The 22,218-nt window shown below is 41.6% G+C and overlaps 1 protein-coding gene across 4 annotated transcripts in view; it reads left to right on the forward strand.

Moving 5' to 3' along the window:
• The window catches only part of LOC146865549 (baculoviral IAP repeat-containing protein 1-like), an 851,823-nt gene that overhangs the window by 295,628 nt on the left and 533,977 nt on the right, over positions 1 to 22,218 (forward strand). For all 4 annotated transcript variants that reach the window (XM_085632363.1, XM_085632364.1, XM_085632365.1 and 1 more), the window contains exon 9: positions 13,508 to 13,589. In XM_085632363.1, the coding sequence (XP_085488489.1) occupies positions 13,508 to 13,589 (82 nt within the window). The remainder of the gene's footprint in view (positions 1 to 13,507; positions 13,590 to 22,218) is intronic.

Raw genomic sequence — 22,218 nt, forward strand, 5'->3', positions numbered from 1 at the left:
GACCTTTTAGTAGGGCAACTCCCAGCTGGTTTACATTTAGTTAAGGTGGTAAACTGTCATCGTTCCCATTCTCCCTATAAATCCATCCCACTCCCCCCACAAGTGGTTGCCTCTGCAGGCCTCTTTTTGTCTCTTCTCGGCGTCTTGCTCTCCAGGTGTTCATCCGGGGACATTGAGAGGATTTCCAGCGCATAGTCCTTTTAGCTAGCAGTAGCGCAAGATCAATACATCTCATTGCACCCTTACCTTTTCTGGGTCTGGAGTACATACCCAACAAGCAGCATATCATATGCCCCATATCAGTTCTTCCGGTTGTTCAGGATATGTACTCTTGTACCTCAGTCCACAAGTGCTTCACCCTTGTACAATCCCACATGATGCGTTTAAACCCTGCAACTATGCTATGACACCCAGGACATTCCAATGGAATTCCAGGGTAAATCTTACTGATTTTTCGAGGTGTAAGATATGCCCTGTGCAATGTATTGAATGGTCTGCATTTAAAGTGGGCGTTGTGGGAAATCTTCTCCTCGTATTTTAATGCCATCTGCCGTTATTTGTAATTAAAAATGAGGCCTGTTTCTGCTTCCCATTTGTCTCTATTTGGTTGTCGGGTCAACCTAGTGGATTCTTTTTTTTTGTGTTTCAATTTTTTATTGAAATTTACAAAAGAATACATATAGTATAATAACTGTTTGCATTATCATACAATAAATATATAAGAAAATTGTTATATATAAGCATATAATAAAACTTTCTGAATAATTAATCATATATAATTTAATAAATACATAAACAGATCCATGCAAAGACAAGTATTTGACTTTATATTGAGGCCATAAAAGATGGAATTACGGGAAGCGGGGCAGGATAGAGAAAGGGAAGGTAAAGAAGGGATCACAAAAGAAAACGATAAATGAAAATGTACACAAATATAAGACATAATGCTATATAAAGCTATATAAATATGTTCCTGAGAAAAGAAGACACTCTAGAAAACCAATAAGAATAGAGAAAAGATGAATATAAGGGATAATAATTTCACTTGATGTATAAATATATATATATATATATAATACAGAATTATATGTAAGTGTTCTGGTGAGTAGCTATTAAAAACAACAACAAATAATAGGTAGACACAATATGTATTAAGATTTATTAACCACCAATAATGAATGATGAATGAGAATGAAAAGGGATAAGAATTAAATTACTGCGTAGATAGGTCATTAATATTAGCATCGGTATTTAAAGCTAGAAAAGGTGACCATACTCGAAGAAAGAGATCAGATTGATCCTGTATGTTGTATATAATACGTTCGTAGGAAGCTGTTTGAATCATGGCCACCATCCATATTTCTTGTGATGGTGGTTGAGGCGACTTCCATTGCCGTAGTATACAAATTTTGGCTGTAGCTAAGGCTGTGTGTAAGAGTCGGGCTTGTGGTTTAGAAAGTGATTGTGATTGACGTGTATCATGTAGAAGAATGGTAGCATGCGAAAGTGGAGTTTGTAGAGGCATCGTGGAATGTAAGGTTTTACCTATATAATTCCAAAAGAGTTGGATCACTGGACATCCGCAAATTATATGAGAAATGTTACAAGACGTACTATCCCATCTCCAGCAGTTTGAATGGGGAAGCAAGCCAGCTTTATGCAGTTTTGTTGGTGACCAATGCCAATCATGTAAAATCTTGAATATGCAAAATTTCAATCGTGCTTCACGTGCACCCTTGTTGAGATTGTTAAGAATGTCAGACCATTCATTATCAGTATAAGAGACTGATAATAAGTTTTGCCATTTAGTACGTAAAGTTTGCGATAAGGGTTGAGAAAAAGATGCGAAGTGAGAGTTTGGTAAAAGCCAGATGTAGCTCCTTTCATCTTACCCCAAGTGTGGAGATATGTTACAATTGGTGAGTCAGGCAAGAGCCATGGTGGAGGTCCTAGACTCCTCCGTAAGGATTGTCGTAACTGGTTGTATTTTGAGACTTGTATATCAGGCAAATGGAATTCTTCCTGCAGTTGGGCAAATGATTTAATATCACCGTTTGAAAAAAGTTGATCTAAGGTGCAAACACCTGCTGTTTCCCAAATAGGCCAAGATATTGATTGTCTATTAATACAAATTGCAGAATTATTCCATAATGGGGCTTTTCTATGAAGACGAGGATGTGAGCCCAGTAAGCGGTGTGCCCTTTGCCAAGCAGCACGCATAGCCGACAAAATAGGATTAGTGGTGGAGTCTCGGGGACGAAATTCCGAGCCGTATAAAACAGAAAGACCTGCGTTTGGTAATGAAAGGTGGCGTTCAAGATGTACCCACTGTGGTGTATCCGATGAATGTGAAAGCATATATGACATTTGAGAAAGCTGTAATGCCAAAGCATAATGCTCCACTGAGGGTAGACCTATTCCTCCATAGGAGCGATGAGCCTTTAGTTTTGAAGCTGAGACACGGGGTTTGGCAGAGTTCCATATAAAGGATTTGATCTTAGAATCAATTGAACGTAGCGTGGTTAAAGGGATTTGAATAGGAAGCATCCCGAGGACATAAAGAAAACGGGAAAGAGTAACCATTTTCACGGCTTGAACCCTTCCCCACATTGAGAGACCCAGTGCCTTCCATTTTTCAAAATCACGTTGCATTTGAGCGATGAGGGGATTGAGATTATCCGTAACTATACTCTCTAGGCCTTTGTTCACTAGTATGCCCAAATACTTGAGATGAGTAGATTTCCATTGAAAAGGAAAACCTTGAATGGCCGCTATTGTGGTCCCATTCGAAATGGGCAGTGCTTCGCTTTTGTTCCAATTAATTTTGTACCCAGAAATGGAGGAGAAGTCACCTATTATTTTTAACACAGATGGTAAAGAGATGGAGAGATCTGTGAGTGTAAGGAGAATATCATCTGCGTAGAGATAAATTTTGGATTCTCCTGTCGGAAGAGAAATGCCCTTAATATAAGTACATTGTCTTAAGGAGGCAGCCAACGGTTCCATGGCTAGAAGAAAGAGTAACGGGGAGAGGGGGCAACCCTGACGAGTACCTCGATTGATAGAGAATGGATCTGAGATAAAGCCCCCACAATTTACCTGTGCCGAAGGATTTTTGTACAACAAGCGTATTTTGTTTATGAATTGATCTCCCAGGCCGAATTTTTGTAACACCCTAAAAAGATAATCCCATTCAATTCGATCAAATGCCTTTTCCGCGTCAAGCGACAAGGCCAAAGCGTCATCCGGAAGATTCTTGGCATACCATAGTGTGTGGGCAAGAGTGCGATGATGGTTCCTAGAGGAACGCCCCGGAACAAATCCTACTTGGGTATGATGTATGAGAGATGGGATAACCTTACGCAAGCGAGAGGCCAGAATGCTAGCTAAAATGTTGATGTCACAATTCAATAACGATATGGGACGATAGCTGCTACATAATAAAGGGTCTTTGCCAGGTTTAGGTAACACAGCAATAATAGCTTTATTAGATATAAGGCCCAAGGAGGCCTCACCCTCTGCCTCTTGGAACGCGAGTAAAAGAGAGTCAAGCACATGCACTCCTGCCCAACGATAAAACTCTGCAGGAAAGCCATCCTCTCCTGGGGCCTTATGAAATGGCAATCCAGCAATTGCATGCAATATTTCTTCCCTGGTAATTTCACCTTCCAATAAGATTCTACCTTCATCTGACAAACAGGGTAAGTTTACGTTTGTAAGAAAAGAATCCAATTTGTCAGTATCAAGTTGAGTTTCAGCAGTGTAAAGAGACTGATAATACTGGGCAAATTCGTTAACAATATCTTGGGGTTTAGTTAGAGTAACACCGTTCATTGACTTAATGGCCGGTATGGCCATAGCTGCTTGCTGCTGACGTAGCTGGGCTGCTAATAATCTTCCCGCTTTTTCCCCCTGCTCATAATGTCTCCCTTTCATTCTATGCAAGGCGTATTCTGCCTTAGAGGTAAAAAGGTTATTTAAAGCCATACGAGCTTTTTCCAGTGATTTACGATGTGGTATCGTTGGATTAAGTGTATATAATCGAGTGTAAGACACAATATCTTGCTCCAATTCTTTTTGCCTCTTAGCATTTTGTTTATTAAACTGCGCTGCATCTCTCATAAGCTGCCCGCGGATAGTAGCTTTTGCCGCCGCCCAAAGAGTTCTGTTGGAGTCAACGGACCCTTGATTGACTGACATAAAGGCTTGAAAATGGGATTGTAATAACATTTTGTTTTTGGGTATCCTATAACGTTGAATGTTTAGACGCCAGGGTTTGCGACCTGGCTTAGATAAACCAGTTTGTAAGGAAAGTAGAACTGGAGAATGATCAGAGATCGCTGCCTCCAGTATCTGAGAGTCCTGTGTTATTTGAACTACATTCTGGGAGATTAAAAAGTAGTCCAAACGAGAGAGCGTGCCATGCGTAGGGGAAGTGAAGGTATAGTCCTTATCCATCGGGTGAGAAAGTCGCCAATGGTCTACCAAACCATTATCTGCCACCACATCGTTCATTAGAGCTCTATCTGCCGCATTTGTCTTATCTAGAGGGCCTGTCTTGTCAAGGACTGGATCACGTACTAGGTTCCAATCTCCACCGATGAGAAACTGGGAAGCACCTATTTCAGTTAAAAGGCGGTTTAGTTGAAGGAGAAATGATCGTTTTGCCCCCGTGGTAGCGTAAATTGAGCCAACACATATATGTGTTTCACCAATGCGAAGTTTGGCAAAGACATATCGTCCATCTGGATCTATCCAGGATTTCAAGACTATCACTGGTAAGGATTTACGGATAAGAATCGCAACTCCACATTTGCGGGTAGGTGTCACATCTGGATCTGTTCTCTTCTGTATGCTGCTGTGTATAACCTTTCCCACCCAGTCTCTTCTTAATTTTTCAGACTCTTTAGCGTCAAGGTGGGTTTCTTGAAGGAGAGCTATATCCACATGTTTGGACTGTAAATAAGAGAGTGTCTTTTTTCTTTTAATATAATGTGTCAATCCATGAACATTCCATGTTATTACTCGGAGATCGTGTGAAGTGGCCATGTCAGATAAGAATAGGAAAGATTAGCGATACGAATTTAATAAAGATGCCAGAATGTGATATAGTAAATTAAGAAATTGATATAATGTTGCTGTATAAGTGAAAGGAGTGAAATAAGATATGAAGAAAGGAAAAAACAAGAAAAAGGAGGGAAAGGAAAATAGAAGAGGGGAAAGAAAGGAGAAGAAAAAGAAAAGAGAGGTAAGGGGATAAAAAGAGGGATAAAGAGAGAAGAAGAAAAAAAAAAAAAAAAGAGAAAGGACCTTGGACAGTAACAAAGATCAGGTAAATAATAAATGAACCAAATGGGTAATGCTGTTTGATGATGAGAGAATATATGAGTGGAGATAACTAGAGGTGTGTTCAACAGAAAGAATAGTATGTAGTATAAATGACAAAGGGAGAGGAAGGGAGGAAAGAGTGCCAAATATAAAAAATGGCACAAGGGATCTCAGGACTTTTAACCACGGGTCCAAACACTAATGGACTGCTGCCACGAGGAGGGGCCCCATCAGGAGGGTGAAACAGTGGTTGACAAATATAGATCCAAATATGTCCTTAAAATGTATATAATAACAGATATTCTTATTATGAATAAGAAATATAACAATATATTGTAATATTGTAACATTAAAAGCTATGGATGATCTCTTGAATTAAGGAGGATTACTATGCTTATACATAAATAAATAAATAATACATAGAGATGAAAAAGTAACACTACTAACGATTAAAAATAATTATTTGATTGAAAAGTATAATAATAACAATCTTAAAAAGCATTAATAAATTCAGAGAATATTTACTATATGTATGGGAAAAGGTATAACAGTAAATTCGGATTTAAAAAACAGTATTACTAACATTACGGAATCAATAAAAGAGAAGAACGAAACAATATAGACCTATCATTAATCATAAGGCTCACGTATCGAATGAAAAATGTAGAAGCTGGAAAATTATTATAATTCATATGAAGACATTTCAAAGTATTATTAAAGAACATAACTTCATAGTATAATTATGAGACATATTATTGAACCATTAGAATATTGAATTGAAAATAAAAAATAAAATAAAGATGAAATAAGGGAAGAGGGTGTTGTAACCTTGTAGATAAATAGGTAATATGTGAGGAATTAAGAGATTGAGATAGTCAGCATGAAGAGTAACCTAGCGGATTCTTAAATGGATTTATTTAACCATATGATCATTTTGCGGCCATACACTATAGTGTGTGGTCTCTGCGCCACTGCTCTGCACGGTCAGTACTGCACTGTTTCTTGATCATATGTTGGTTTCTGCTGTATAATAGAAATTGACCCTTCTGTATACCGTATATGTCAACTAATGTCTGGAAACTATGAACTGAGGCTTCTTTGAAGAGGTCCCCCCTCCTGCATACAGTTCCACCTCCCCGGTGGGGAGTGCGTCCATTTGAGCATGGAACTCCTGCAGCGGTTTTACAAGTAATGTTGATTGCACAGGGTGTGTATATATGACCCTTGGCTTCAGACACCCTAGTGCAGTTTGAACAAAGAAGGTGAGGATGCATGAGGACAGAAATATACACCTAATTGTTTTTTAATCAATTAATCAATCAATTAGACAATTATATATCGTGACAAATCACCCATAAGGGTCTCAAGGCACTGAAAAAATTGGCTGCTGTGTGATGGTTTGTTCATTCGAAAATCTCGGTCTTGAGTTATTTTCTGAATGGCTGGATCAATGGAGGGTTCCTGAGGTGCAGGGGAAAGTTGTTCCACACCTTGACTGCCAGGTGCGAGAAAGAACGTCTTCCGCTGTTGGTTCGGCAGATCCGGGGGTGTCTGTGACGAAGAGGGAAGTGGATCGTAGGTGTCTGGTAGGTTAATGGAAGGTCAGATGTTTGGTGATGTATGCAGGTCCTTCGTTGTGTAGGGCTTTGTATGCATGGGTCAGCATCTTGAACTGGCATCTCTTCTGGATTGGGAGTCAATGTAGCTTTTTGAAGTGGGGTGTGATGTGGGTCCTTCTGGAGAGGTCGAGAATGAGTCTTGCTGCTGAGTTTTGTATTGTCTGTAGTCTCTTTAGGAGACGTGCATTTATTCCTACATAGAGTGTGTTCCCATCTGGTGGTGACGAGGGTTTAGGTGACGGCCCTTCTCGTGGTGACTAGGAGCCACTGGAAGATCTTGCAGAGCATGTGTAGGGTGTGGAAGCAGGCATAAACGACTTCATAGAAACTCACTGTCTAGGATGATGCCGATGTTGTGGGCATGGTCTGTCGGGGTGGGCCGAGTTCCACAGACTACCATGCATTGTTCCATGGTGAGGTGTTGTTCCTAACGATGAAGTCTTCCATCTTGTCTATGTTGAGTTTGAGATAGTTGTCCTTTATGCAGTCAGCGACATCCCTCAAACATCTATGGAAGTTGGCATTGGTAGTGGAGAGATCTTCTGACAGCCAGAGGATGACCTGGGTGTTGTTGGTGTAGGAGATGATGTTGAGTCTGTGTGATCTGACAGTGCTGGCCGGGGGGTCATATAGGTTTTGAAGAGGGTGGGGCTGAGGGATCATCCTTGGGGGATGCCACAAATCATCGTCTTGAGCTTCAGGGTGACGGTGGGAACCAGATTCTCTGAGTTCTTCCAGTGAGGTATGAGGCAATCCTGGATTCCGACATGGTGGAGTCTGTTGATCAGTATGTGATGGGAGACAGTGTCAAAGGCTACTGATAGGTCCAGGAGGATGGGGGCTGCTGTTTGGCCGCAGGTTGCTGTGTTCCAGGCATTCTGTAAGTTGCTGGTTGATAGCTTTCTCAACAACCTTTCCTGGGAAGGGGAGCAACGAGATTGTCCGGGTGTTCTCCGGTTCTACTGGATCTGCAGATGCTTTCTTCAGGAGGGGCCTGAGTTTGTCACCAATTGTCTTGCTTCTGAGGTTGAAGATGTGGTGGGGGCAGGGGTCTGTGGGTGCTCCCGACTGTACTGAGTTCATGATGGGGAGAGAATGTGGCCTAACGGCTTGGGCGGTTGAACTCAGAGCTGGGGAACCGGATTCGAGTCTCGGCTTGGACGCTCAACATTCTGTGATTCTGGGCAAATCACTTAATCTCCGCGTGCCTAACAAAAATGAATGTGTCCATCTGTAACGTAACTGGTGCTCATGTAAAGCGCTCTGATACCTTCGGGTCTAGTTCGCGCTATATAAAACTCCACAACAAAAAAAACAATGACAGAGATTGCGGCTTGAATAGTGTGGAGGTCCCAGTGGGTCAGACGGTGTTCGGTGTTTGTGTTCGTGGATTTAAGCAGGTTGGTACTGTCAGTGGAGGGGGGGTGGGATTTGAAGTTGTCATAGAAGGCTGAGATCTTGTTATGGAAGAAGGCCGCCAGGGTGTCAGTGTTCTTCTTTGTTTCTTTCAGGAGGTGGTAGTACTGGTTGAGTGCTATCTTGAAAGTGGTGCGGTATTCCGTCCTTATGCTGGTGCGCCACTTTCTCTCGAGTTGCCAGCAGTTGCACTTGGCAGATTTCAGCTCCTCGGTGTACTAGATGGCTCTTTGGTGCGTCCTTTGGATTTTGCTCGCTTGGCAGGGGCAATTATTTTGGTGCCTTTTGTGATCCACTTGGAGAAGGTTTTTGCTGCCAGCTCTGCGTTGAGTGTTGAGTCTGGGAGGTGGGACCTGAGAGTGTTGTTCAACTGGAACTGGTCTTCTGCTACCTTTTTTCAGTCTCTGCGCTTAGAGTTGGGGTGCACTGTTCCGGGGATGATAGGTCCTACGATGGTGAAGTGGACGGTCCATGTGAGGTGTATGACATGGGTTTAATTGTTGCTGGAAGTAAAGATGAGTTCAGGCGTGTGTCCTGCGATGTGGGTGGGGTCGGTGACCAGATGCTTGAGGCCCATGTTGCTCATGCTTTCAAGGAGGTTGGTTGTGTTTTTTTGTCTACCATTTGTGTAAAATATAGATTTTTTTAGAATTTATAAAACAGTCCAGGACTCGTATTGGGAACCTGTAACAGTCGCAGATTCCCAGGATATCTCACAAGTGTAACCATTTCAGCATGTGAAAACGTGCCCACTTATTTCCATTCTCCTTTTCCCTATAAATTTGTAGGCTTGTGAGTGTTCGCCAGCCGTGCAAAGCCTACAAATTGTCTCTATGTTAAGAGATTATCTCAGGATGGTATTCTGCCATTCTGGTAGGAAGATTTTGCTGGAGGTTAGAAGCTGATGTAAATCAAAGAAGTTAATAATATTTCTAATTAGTGTATGCAATAGACTCGATATAACTCCCATTTGACACCTTACATAAAAAGGAAAGAACTACCTTGCATTCCTTACATAATGTCTGTGGGTGTCAATAATGATATCAGAAAAAAATTCTAAACTGGTAGACCACATTTGTGTTAATTTTATAACTGCAAAGTTCTGCCAGAATGTTGATGGTGTGGCCGCTGTAATATGGCTGAGGAAATTTCTACTGCATCAATGATCTGAATTTAACTGTGTTTTAGGTTTATTCCCATGATAAATTTACCATGTGAGCTACAGCACATACCTAGCCTATAAATCATGATCTAGTGTTAAAGAGCTTTATTCGTGTATTTACACAAGTAGATGTGGCTTCAAATATATGCTTGTGATCATGCAGGTGAAATATATTGCCTTTGCATCAAAATTATTACTTACAGCATGGAATTGCTTCTCATCTATTCAACCCCTTCTATACTTACACCAATTTCCCTCTTACTATTTGAACCAAAGAGAGGATTACTTCTTCTTTAGTTCTTGACTTAAATCAGACGTATTGCCTCTTAGAACTACATCCCTCTAAGAACAAGATGACTTCTCCAGTGTAAATATGGTGTAGATCAGGTGATTGTGAGAATACTGTTGAAAGATGTATAATCATTTTTATGCCTCAATAGGAAGTTCCACCCCCCTTTGAACTCAATGTGCATCATGAGTAAGGCATTAGCTTCTTGCAAGGCCACCCCATCTAGGGCTGAGACATAGTGCACCCAGGGCCAGTCTGGCAGTAGCGGGCACCAGGCGTTTCCCCAGTGGGCCACCAGGGTGGGGGCCGGTTTTGGACCCCTGGGGGCCGGTTTTGTTACAAGTGGTCAGTTTTATTGGCCACCTGTAACAAAAGCAGCTGCAGTGTTTTCCATGCGCACCCACCCCCCTCCCCAGCGGCCTGTCCGACTCAATTGCCAGGGCCGGTTTGCGTTCTCATTCCGGCCCTGAGTGCACCCACACTTTATGTACGGACAATCGACCTATCTCCTTTCGTATATGTTCTTTAAAAAAATCACCTTGAGAAAGCCCAGGGGGTGGGTAAAACATTGGTGTGTGTTGTGTTGTTGTGTAGTGGGGTGGGGTGGAAATGTCTGCCTGTAATGCCCCCTTTTTTTAAACAAAAGAAAACAGCAACTTTTTAATAGATGACAAAGATTTTTTTTTTTACATGGAGTTGGCACTACTAATTTCTGTGAAATTCTGTCATTTATTTATGAGTCTGTGCAGAAGCCCATCTATGTTGCTTATTTTTTTATGTATAAGTTTTTATTAGCATTTTCATAATCAACAGTTCAGTACTTACATATTGAAAGAGCTCTGATTTGTATTACAGTGCATACCTTCTCGCCATTTCTCAGTCTGTCAATGCAATCACACCAACCTTTATTATTATACATATCTAAGGGGCAGTGTATCCGTGGGATCCAATAGTTTGGTGAGCATTACTACCCAGGCCTGTAATTGGTCTATAAGTTTGTTGTCCTTAAGTGTTCTGCTCATATGGCTCTCTTCAGCATTCGCCCATATCTCCCAACCAATCAGGTAACTTAAGTGCAATTGGGTACAACCATCGAACAGCTATTCTGCGCTTGGCTAGTACAAGGCCCAGGAGGAGGAAGCTTGTACTTAGTTTCTTCTTTTTCTTAATGGATCTGTCCCAAGTGACACTGCCCTACATCTCTGGAAATGGAGCACCCAGTGGCCGTATTAAAGGATTTTAGAACTGGCTCCCAATATTCATGCAGCTTAGGACACCCCCAAAATATGTGAAGGAAGTCCGCGCCAGATATATAGCATGTAGTGTACTTGGGGTAAGATAAACATGATGCACCACATTATACTGCAGTAGCTTAAAACTTGCATTGGTGGAAGTGGTCTTCACCCCCCTTATGGATTCCTTCCCTGTCTTTAGCAGAGAGTGGCAACTCCAACGCCTCCTGCCACTTGGCCTGTATGTTAATCGGTTGCAGTGACATGCAAGTTACTGCCACCCTGGCTGCCGGATCCCCCCCTCCCCCCCCCCCCCCACTTCGTCTGCTGGACATGCTTCCTTTTCGGCGTCTGGCATCTGTAATAACTTATAGAACAAGAAACATGTAAAGTCGAGAGCTAGTCTTTTTGGAATTTAAATATAGATTGGGACCTTAACTCTGAGAGTGACACTCGCATACTCTTTTAACCTGAAGACTTATCAATAATCATCTATTCATCATTATCAACGCGTCGTAAAGAATGCGAGGATGGGACATTGTTCCCATCAGGGTTCATTCATGTTATAGTTAAAGACGAATCTGGGGCCCAGTTAAAAGTCCCAACAGATACAACACTGATATACTCATTACATGACTTACTGAAGAAGGCAGTTCGCCGAAATGCGCACAGAGAAAATTAGAATATTCATTGTAGCCACAACTCTTAAATCATATATGCTATGTTAGAAAGAACTGTTCAATTTGATATAACCTAATGCAAATGCATATCAAAGTATAATACTTTATCACCATGTATTTCTGTTTGGTGGTTGCATGAAGTGAATGTATGTATGGGTATTTGTGAGTAGAAGAAAGTGATGTGCATGAAATGTACTTTTTTATGAATTGATATATATATATATATATATATATATATATATATATATACACACACACACAAAATATATTTTGAATATTATAATCCTAAATAATAAATACTTCTATTTCTGTTTAAACGCTTTCTTTAGTCTTGTGTATACGTGCTTTCAGTTCTGTCGTGTAATTGAATAGTTACTTAAGATTTCCTTGAAATTGATTCCTATCCCTGCCTTAGGAACTCTAGTTATTAGCAGGGGAACCCCTTTTCTCACATTAGTTCAACAGACTATCAACATTTTGCCCTCATTGAAAGTATGGAAGCCAGTCTGTCAGTACAGTGGACGGGTGTACTTGGCTGCCCTGGTGGATGACCGACTGCCATACTTAGAGATTTCCACCTGAAAGAGTCTTGTTTGCCTTCAGCAGAGCAGCAGTGGTGGCAGCTATATTGAAGGCACTTTAACTTTACTGAGCAAGTGTCATGTTTAATGCCCCCACTCTGCAATGTTTTTTCTTATTTAAAAAGTGTCCCAGTGCAGTGCAGACGTTTGTTATTGAAAAATAAGAAATTACATACTGGGAGTTTTCTTCCACCATGTATGAGTCAGGAAAAAGTTGCGTCAGAACATCTGCCCTAAATAGGGTGGACGGTTTGGGTTACTTTGCCCGAAGGCCATATATCTAATTTGCCCCAGGTGAAAGGTATCCACTGGTTGAGTCAGCATAGACACAAGCGGTTCCTTGACATAAATTAGAGTGGGGTAACTGCGATGATTGGCATATATGATATCCACCACATTTCTGGATGGAGTATCCCATCTTCCAAGCTCTAGATGAGGCCTTAATTACTTAGTATTGTAGTTAGGCAAGTTATACATTGCTTTAATGATTAGTATGCCACGATGGGCTAAAATGAGAAAAACATATTTTGGGTTCTGAAGATCATATTTGACAACAATGTCACCTACCAACTGGCTATAAATGTTAGAGATGTAGTTCATACATTAAGAACAAACAACATGGCACATTCCCTTGTTCAGAATTTCCAGTGGTTGCCCTACTGTTCTCCCAAAAGTCCCCTCTTTATGACATTCACTGCATATTTTCCTAGTGACAGCACAGCGACGTTGCATTCCTTTATGTACTGGTCTATGTATAAGCACTCTGTGCTGTTCTCCCTTCGATGGTAGCACCTTCCCAAATACTGGAGTCATCAAGTAGGAAAACTGTAGAATCAGAAATGTGGACTCACGCAGTCGCTTGCATTGAGTTTCTTTGGCTATGCCACACTGCCTCATACCTACCTGCCTGTTCTCGTGTCATTTTATTCTGTGTCAGACAAACATACTTTGTAAAGGAAATATTTGCAGGCGTATAATAGGAATGTGCTGTTCTTTTGCATCTGACTATAGTTCTGAAGAAGCGCATTGTACAGAAATCATTTGTAATAGATTTTCCTAATGAAGAACTAAATTAATGATAATATTTTTTTTATGAATCAATAAAAGTGCTTGCAGGAATACATTTGTGTACATTATTTTCAACCTACCTCCTCACCCCGATTTTGCAAACTATGTTTAAAAGTCCCTGTTTTGTTTCAGTTGTGTGCACCTTCTCAGGATGATGCCAGAGGAAGATGATAGAGTCCTATTGGAGAGCCAACTGACTGTGACGCCAGCAGAGGTAATGTTATATTGTAACTGTATTTATATAGCGCCTAGAACCCCTTACAAGGGCATGAAGAGCTTTACGGTGAGCAGTACAGTACTGCGGAAGGTTCATAGTTAATTAAGTGGTTATTGGGATTAGTCTTATGCTCCTAGAAAATCATTGTATGTATTTACCACCAGTTTCTTTGCGGTAGATTACATTATTAGGCGTTGGGTGGAATCAATTGCGGAGGCTATGGGAGTTCATGCAAATAGTTTGTGGGATGAATAGATTGGCTAGAAGAGATTCGGAATTGCGAGGTTGCAGAGAAGGAGAAGTTGTCATCTATGAAATTAAGTGTGGGAAATTTGCAAAAAATAATAATAGATACTACACCAGACAGGCACGTGACTTAGAGAAGGCTACACTCAGAGCGAAGAGACGTGCAGAGGATGGGAGGTAAGGAGAGGTTGATTTGAAGGAAAGAAAGGCGAGGGAGCAATTGAAAGGTTGTTGATGTTCTCAGGATGCCAGGTGTCTGCCTTCATGCTGGTACCTGCACAAAGCATCTGTCTCAGGCAGATGCTCCTGAGGTCTACCCCATTATGGTAGTCCCCTCCATGATGCTCTTTTCCTCTTCACCCCTGCTGGTACCCACTCTCCTAATCTACGTCCTAGACTTGTGCAAATCTCCCAACATCTGTCCCCTGTCAAAATCCTCCTCCATGGCCTCCTGCTGGTATCCTCTTAATTGGGGAGGCCTCTTTTCCTGCCCCCGTGATGGGTTTCTCGCAAAGTGCTATACCCTCATGTCAGTCATCATTTCCACCCGCCACACTTGGGAAAGCTAACCTTAGCCACCTTTCATATGCAGAAAATGTGGTACTAATGTGCTTAACTAAAGTTGGTCTCCAGAGGCCACTTACTCAAACGCATGAATATGTTATTGCTAACAAACTCGAAATCAATACATCAAACACCAAAACCATTCAGATCAGTAGTCGTCCTAGCCGGCCATAAAAAATCTGGTTAGATGGAAAACCGCTAGAAGAAGTAACCAGCTACAAGTACTTGGAAGCTTATATTGACAGCAGATTTACACACCAAGAACCGAGGAATTACATGTCACAAAGCACCAGCGCACTAGCCTTAGCTTTCAGCACACTGGCCAAAAACTGGAGGGCCCATCTTACAAACTACTGCTTATCTTATGTCGGGGTCGTCCTACAAGAAACAGACTCTGCGCTGTTGAACAAGTTGCAGGCCACAACCTATAAACGGGTCTTTCAACTACCTCAGTCTGCATCACCAGCGCAGGTGCTCTTAGAATTCGGGCTAATAAATTAAAAAGTCTGGAGAATGTACTCCACAATAAAATGTGGGTACAAAATTTTACAAAACGCCCCACTCAACAAAGCTCTATGATTAGAAGTTGAAAACGATAACATATCTATATACAACCAATATTTTTTTAAAGCTCAAACAACCAATAACACAGCTGAGCTATGGAACAAGAATCCATCTATCACAACTTTTAAACACATCGCAAACAAAGCTGCACAATTCCACTCACTGTTGCTAAATAAAAACAGCCTCAGATCACATGGCTGGATGGTGATTAAAAACTATAAAACCAGCTCCTTACTTAGGTCTTACATTCCCGGTACACCTAAAAACACAATTGATGGCACCCCACTTCGGCCACTTACCATCATCAGCGACCAACTGAGTTGAAAGCAAAACGGGTCCACAACATGCAGATTTGCAGTAGCGAAAAAGAGGATTTTATTTACCTTATTTGCATATGCCCCCATATACATACAACATGTCACTTTACTAAGAAAAGCTTTTATCACAAAAGGAATAAGGACATGTAGAGCAGCAATCATGCAAGGACTTAACCCATTAGACCCCAATTGAACTGCAAATTGGTAAAATACCTCAAACTTCACGAACTGGCTCTGAAAACAATAGGCCAGCAGGAACACTAATTTTAATTATGAATACCAAATTTCTATTTTACATCTTTTTTAAGAAATCGATGTGTGACCTTCCATGATAATTGATCTGACGAACTGTCATGAGAAAAGTACCGATCATATGAACATCTAACTGTAACATGAATGAAAACTGTGTGCGTTTTGTTCATTTTGCACATTGAACCAACTTTTAGACAGAGTTTTTATCAGGTATCATTTTAAGAACGAAGCCTGCGGGATAATTTAGCCAGCACAATGCTTTCACAATACTCTTAATGGCCCTTTTTTTGCACATTGAATTTATTTTAGATGCAGCATTATTTGTGTCCAAACCCAAAGCCGAAGTTGTAGTTATCTGGCTCATTTTGCACATTGTACCAATTTGTAGTAGAAATTTCTATCATGTCTCTGCTTTAGAATGCTTTTTGAATTTCAAATATCACTTCACCACTACTGAGCAACATTAATATTAGAAGATGTGTTATGAAGTATCATTTTTAATTATTTGCCGTGTTTATCCTATGTCTAAATGCAAAAAATTGTTATGGTTTTAATTAACTAAACAATAAAAAATGTCTTACCTTACCAGTCATCATCGTCCCCGCATCATAGCGACCCATCCAGATTTGACAAGCCTTTCTTCATACCTCCATCCTATGCTAAATACTGCTGTAAGGTGATGCCCTCATCTGCACCATTATCCACTCCCTTATATGAGCTGTGCTGCCAACCCTACTCCTTTGTCGGTCTGTCTCCCCATTCTTCTGCCCCGTTTGTAAACTCCCCAGTGTTTACAGCAGCCCCCAGCCCTTACCTGAGTCGCTTTATAGGCTGTTTCTTCAGCCCGGCCGTGAACAACTGTCTAAACGGACTCAAATGAATCCTTCATTCAAAACACATAACACGTCCATCCAGATCTGCTATGAATACACAGTATGCAAAATGTGGCCATCAAGATTACTCATTGACACTGCACCCCTAAACTGAACACACAATTGTTACAGGACAACGTGCACCGATAATGCTCTTCGTTATTGATGTGTTGTGAGCCCTCCGCCCCATTGCCCCACTCATGGCATACTTATGAGGCTGATTGCCCAAATAGCGCATAACATTTTACCAACAATCAAAAAACATGAGCAGATCAGTGGCGTAACAAAACTTGAGGGGGCTTCCCTGCCAGGTACATGGAGGGGGCCCCCTTTGGTCTTAATCAGGAGCTCTCATGTCAGGGTACTGTGCTGAGGGGGTCCTTAGAGCTTGGGTCACCCCCCTCCCGCACCGCTGGGGGAGGGGGGGCAGGGCTTATGTTATGCCACTGCAGGAGATATATGGCAACAAGCTCCTGAACAGCCAAAGTTCTTTTTACTTTGGGAGACAACTTCCAGGAGCAATGTAATAAACTAGCCCGATAATTCAGGAAGTCTCCCAGCCCTCATTGCTCCCAGGCTCCAATTCAAGCACAGTGCCTGAATGTCATGGGGCAGAAGCCCCGTGCGGGAAACCGTCAGCCGATATCCCACCCGGGTGTTCCAGTAGCTATAAGTGTCCGAGCCTGGAGAATCCAAGCCTGAAAAGTCTGTTGGCCCATGGCTGGAGAGATAAATCGGCATCATTAGTACAAAGAAATTCAATCCTGCCGCAAAACACGATTGCTAGCTATTTCCCAAAATGGAGATACCAGCAGCCCCGCTGAAATGTACAAACACACATTCAGCAGATTCAAATTAATCATGCAGAAAGACTGTAGAGAAAGATATTATATGTTAAATGACATGCCTAAAACTGCCTCAAGAATTCTTTAATATTAGACCTGCCCATTCCCTCCTGTGGAAGAGAATGGTGAATACTTAGCCCCAGTGCTATCGTAACAATTTTGGGAGCCCAGGCTAGAAAGATTTTGGTGCAGGGTCCGACCGGCTTATTGCACAATCAGGCAGTGCCCGATGGGCTGGCCTGACAGGTCAGTGTGTGGGCAGGTTTTTTGTCTGTTTGTGGGCCTGTTTTATGGTCTGATGCAACAGATTCTACTGTTTATTTCCCTCATAACTAAACCAAACATTGCCTGCAGCATGCTGAAATCCATGCAGTCTTCCATACCTTGCAAAACACTTATACAGCATGTCTTTAAAAGTTCAACCGGACCCAGTTTGCAAACGTGGCCCACTTTTTTAGAAATCTAATTTGCAAATGGAGGCAACTTTAATTTTGGCGCCCAGGCCTATTTTCTGTACAGTACGACCCTGTTTTGGTGGCCCCACTGTGGAACAATATTACTACCTTTTTTCTAACTCGAACCTTATAATGCCAAACAATATTGAATTATACATTAAAGGTTGAGATACAGAAATGTGCAAAAAGGAGCGATAGAGAAAATTCACTTTCCCAGGGACCACTTGGAAGGTGGGGCCCTTGGTTAATTGCCCATGCCTTAAAACGTCTATTCAAACAGATTTACTAAAAGCCAAAAATGAAAAAAAACACTACTGAAACTTGTTTCTGCTGTAGAGACTAAGTGATTAATACACATGTTGTCATATAAATTATCATGGTTAATTGCCATCATTCTGGTAATAGAATATATAAATATCCATAATATCTGCCATATAATGAAGCCTAGATTAGAAGCTAAATTTATTTGTTAATTTATTATTGTTTTGTAAACTTTTGTAAAGCTCAAACATCAATCATTGTGTCTTTCCAGACACATTCTTTCTATGTGGCTGCCCCTTAATTTGAGCTCACGAGTATGTCTCTCTCAAGATGGCTATTGGTACAAGTACTAAAGTATACAACAGTGATTGATGGAAAGCTTGAATTAATGTTCACCTTTGTTAATTACTCGGGCTGTATCCCAGTCCATTGTTATTTTGCACACCATACCACCTCAGTTTGGACCCATCCATATGCAAATCAGCCTTGACCCTGCTCCAATGGGAAAAGTCCAGTCCGAACTGCCAGGCCAGGTCCTCCCTGACCGGAACACAAGCAGTCCAGGACCGGTTCGCCCTAATTAGGACTCATCAGTCAGGTACAGCTTGAATCCAATGATACAGTGTGCACAGGACCCATGTTTGGGTATACCCGTCCCACTTAGGGAGACACACTAAAGAATAGAAAAAGTGATGGATGGAATGTTTGAATTATTCTCAGGCACTAGTAATTACTCGGGTCTGCATTGTTCCCATTGGAGCATGGGCAAGGCTTATTTGCATATGGCTGGTCCAAACTGAGGCAGCATGGTGTGCAAAATACTAAATAGACTCAGGTGTGGCCTGCGTGATTACCAATGGTTATGATTAATTCAGGCATTCCATCCATTTGTGTTTCAGCCCCAACCACAGAAACTGCCCTCCTTGCTCCTGGATCTCTACGTAGTGTTTGACACTGTCTCCCACCCCATCCTCATTCTGCTCCTACACAACATCGGAAACCAAGGAAGCACACTTTGGTGGATCTGCTCCTTCCTGACCGGAAAGAACCAAGTCAGTCAGCCTGCACAGTACACCTCGGACGTCTACGAGCTCATCCACTAAGTTCCACAAGGATCCACCCTGAACCTTTTGAATGCATGCACAATCCCTCTAACCAGCATCATCTGCTCCCAAGATATCATCGTCCTGTCCTATGCTGATGACACACAACTCATTCTCTTCCTCACTGACAAGACGTCCAGTACCCGGATCAAGTTCAATGCCTGTATGACCAATATTGCCCACCCAGGAAGACCAACTGTCAGAAGCTGAACACCGAAATTGTGTTCTTCAGGAAGAGTACTTCACTGTGGGTCTCCACCTGATGGCCAACAGAGCTAGGATGGACACCTACCTCCAACACCCACGCCAAGAACCACAGGATTGTCATCAACAGCAAACTAGGCATGACCTCCCAAGCCATCACTGCCTCGTGCTTCTATACCCGGAAGATGCAGAAAAAGATTTCCAAATGGCTGCCAATCAGCACCCGGAAAAACCATCACATAGGCCCACTTAACAAGCAAGCTGGACTAATGAGTCTCCTGAGTGTGGGGGTACCAGACATGGATGGGGTTTTATAGGGCTGGGGTGCCCACTAGCAATAAACTAGATGCATGGAATTTGGGAACTTTAAAGCAACTGAAAGTGCAATTCCAGTTTAGGGTACCCGTCTTTTACCTGCACTTATCAACTCTGAGCTTTATAGATGTCTACAACCACCAAATATTTTTTGCATCTACACATCCTAAAATTTCTATCGCTGTGTGACAGATCTCCCTCACCATGTTTAGCTGGACTGAGAATCCAATGAAAATTGCTTTTGCCAGATTTTGGGGAATTTTTTCCAAAACTCTGTAATTCTCATCAGTTTTCCTCATACTCAAATTTATCTAACTTATTCCTGCCAAGGCTTGACACACATCTGTGTTCCATGGGATCTCCTGAGTTTACAGGTATCAGACATGTTTATCTTTAATGGGTTTGAGTAGGGGTCCTCACACTAGACAGCACGAAATATGAGGTCAGTCGGCACCTAGCGAAATATACAAACCCAAAACATTTATCAAAACTAGAGAATCCAGGGTGTCCAGGTCGGAGAACGACCTTCACAACGCGGTGGTTACACTGTGGTATGTTTACATTGCGGGCATTACAATGCAAGTCGTTACAACGACTTGCGCTGGATGGCGCTCTAAGCTAAGGAATAGTATGATTTACTATTCCAACAGCTTCCCTACTGTAACGTAGGCTGGAGTTGGAATAGTAAATCATACTATTCCTAAGTCCAGCACCCTCCAGCGCAAGTCGTTGTAACGACTTGCATTGTAACAAACGTGATGTAAAATACTGCGTTGTGAATGTATGCATTGTAACGTCATACATTCAGTGTGGTCTCCTCTGTGTCAGCCATCCCCTTTTACAAATATCCCTGTTTACAAATATCTCAACAGCCCAAAAATCACCCAAATTTGTAGCTTCTTTCTTGTGCTTGCCATAGTCATGTCTTAGGCCTTTTCTGTCCCTGCTTATAGCCCTACGCACAAATGTTGGGAACTGTTTTAACTGGAAGAAATGTGGAAATCCAGGATAATAGGACATTTGCTATTATCACTTGAATTTCTTTATCTCTTTCGCTTTTTCTTGTAAGTTTGTGTCCACAAAAACACTTTTTGAAAAAACCCTCCTCAACATCACCTAACATGATAGGTAATGAAGACATTGAAATTGTACACAAGGCCCCGATTCTAAACTTGAATTCATGGGCAGAAAGCTTTTATTCATCTCATATTTCTTTCTATACATTAGATGGTGAATTATCAAGTGCTACATGGTCCGCGCACAGTAAAAGGTTATTGCAAACCTTGGATCACTTGTTGGCTGGGTTTCGTGTTTTTTTTTTTAACAAATTGCAAACATTACACATTTCTGTTACATAAAGAATCTGATAGCGGTAGTAGTAAATCATCTTTCTGTCTCTGCTTTCTATGCAAAAGGTTATATGTAAAAATTATCTTTTGTCCACCATTGTGTTCATTATTTTTTAATTCAGCAATACATTTCTTTTGGAAACTTTGAGCAATCTACTCAACTACCACTTTGCTGAATTCATAATTCTGTTGCTTTCTAACATTTTATAGCTTTCTTTAGATTTTGTGGACTGAAGCAAAACAATGGAAAATGTCTATTTCTTAGGCTACGAAGAAATCCAATCAGCATCTGTTAATTGCTGTGGCTTTGACACACATCTCCTAATTCTGACATTGTTAGGGGCAGGAGAGGTGCATCTAGGCTCTAGCAAGGAGCCAGACTCTCTGGATTGTTTCTTAGCTGTTAATCTAGGCCCCAGGAATGAGCTAGCCAGTTTTGGATTTTGTCCATCTTTTGAAAACATTCAATTAGTGTCAAGCTCCTTGTTGGGGCACAGACCCACAGCTCCTTCGTCTCACAGAGCTTCTCTTAGAGGGAGACATTGTGAGAGGAAGGAGACGTAAGTCTGTGCCCTGGCACAGAGTCAGACATTGTTTGGATTTTTTCTTAGACTAAAAGAAAATGTAAACAGTGTTCAACTCCTTGCTGAGGAACATAACACGCGTATCTTTGCCCTAGGAAGGAGTTTGCTTTTTCTATCTGTGCCTAGAAAGTAAACAGATTCAATTTGGATTTTTATATTGCAAAGAAAAAAATCCAAACTACATCTGGCTCATTTCCAGGACACGGATATGTATGGAGCCAGCAAGGAGCCAGACACTGTTTGGATTTATACGTAGGGTAAGAAAAAAGCACGCTGTGTCTGGCTTTTGGCCTGGGTGCAAAACTGTGTGTCTGTTCCCCTACCAATGAGAAGGCTCTATCTGTATTTTTTCTGAGCATTAGAAAAAATCCAAACTGTATGTGGCCCCAAAACTGTGTTTCTGTGCCCCTAAAAGGAGACCAAACCTGTTTATATTTTTTCTTCTTATTCAAAGAAAATATTCCAAACTGTCCCCTGTTCTATGCCCCAGCAAGTAGTCAGATGTTATGTGGATTTTTTCCTTGGCTAAGAAAAAATCCATATTGGATCTGGCGTCTTGCTGGGGAAAAGAACTGCGCATCCTTGCCCCAGAAAGGCGATAGATGCTGTTTGGAGCCAGAAAGAAAATCCAGTCTGTGTTTAGCTCTTTGCTGGGGCACGAACACAAAGCTTCTTGGACAGAGTAATTGTGGAAA

Source organism: Triturus cristatus, chromosome 2_1, assembly GCF_964204655.1.
Source record: "Triturus cristatus chromosome 2_1, aTriCri1.1, whole genome shotgun sequence".
In the NCBI taxonomy this organism is placed as follows: domain Eukaryota; kingdom Metazoa; phylum Chordata; class Amphibia; order Caudata; family Salamandridae; genus Triturus; species Triturus cristatus.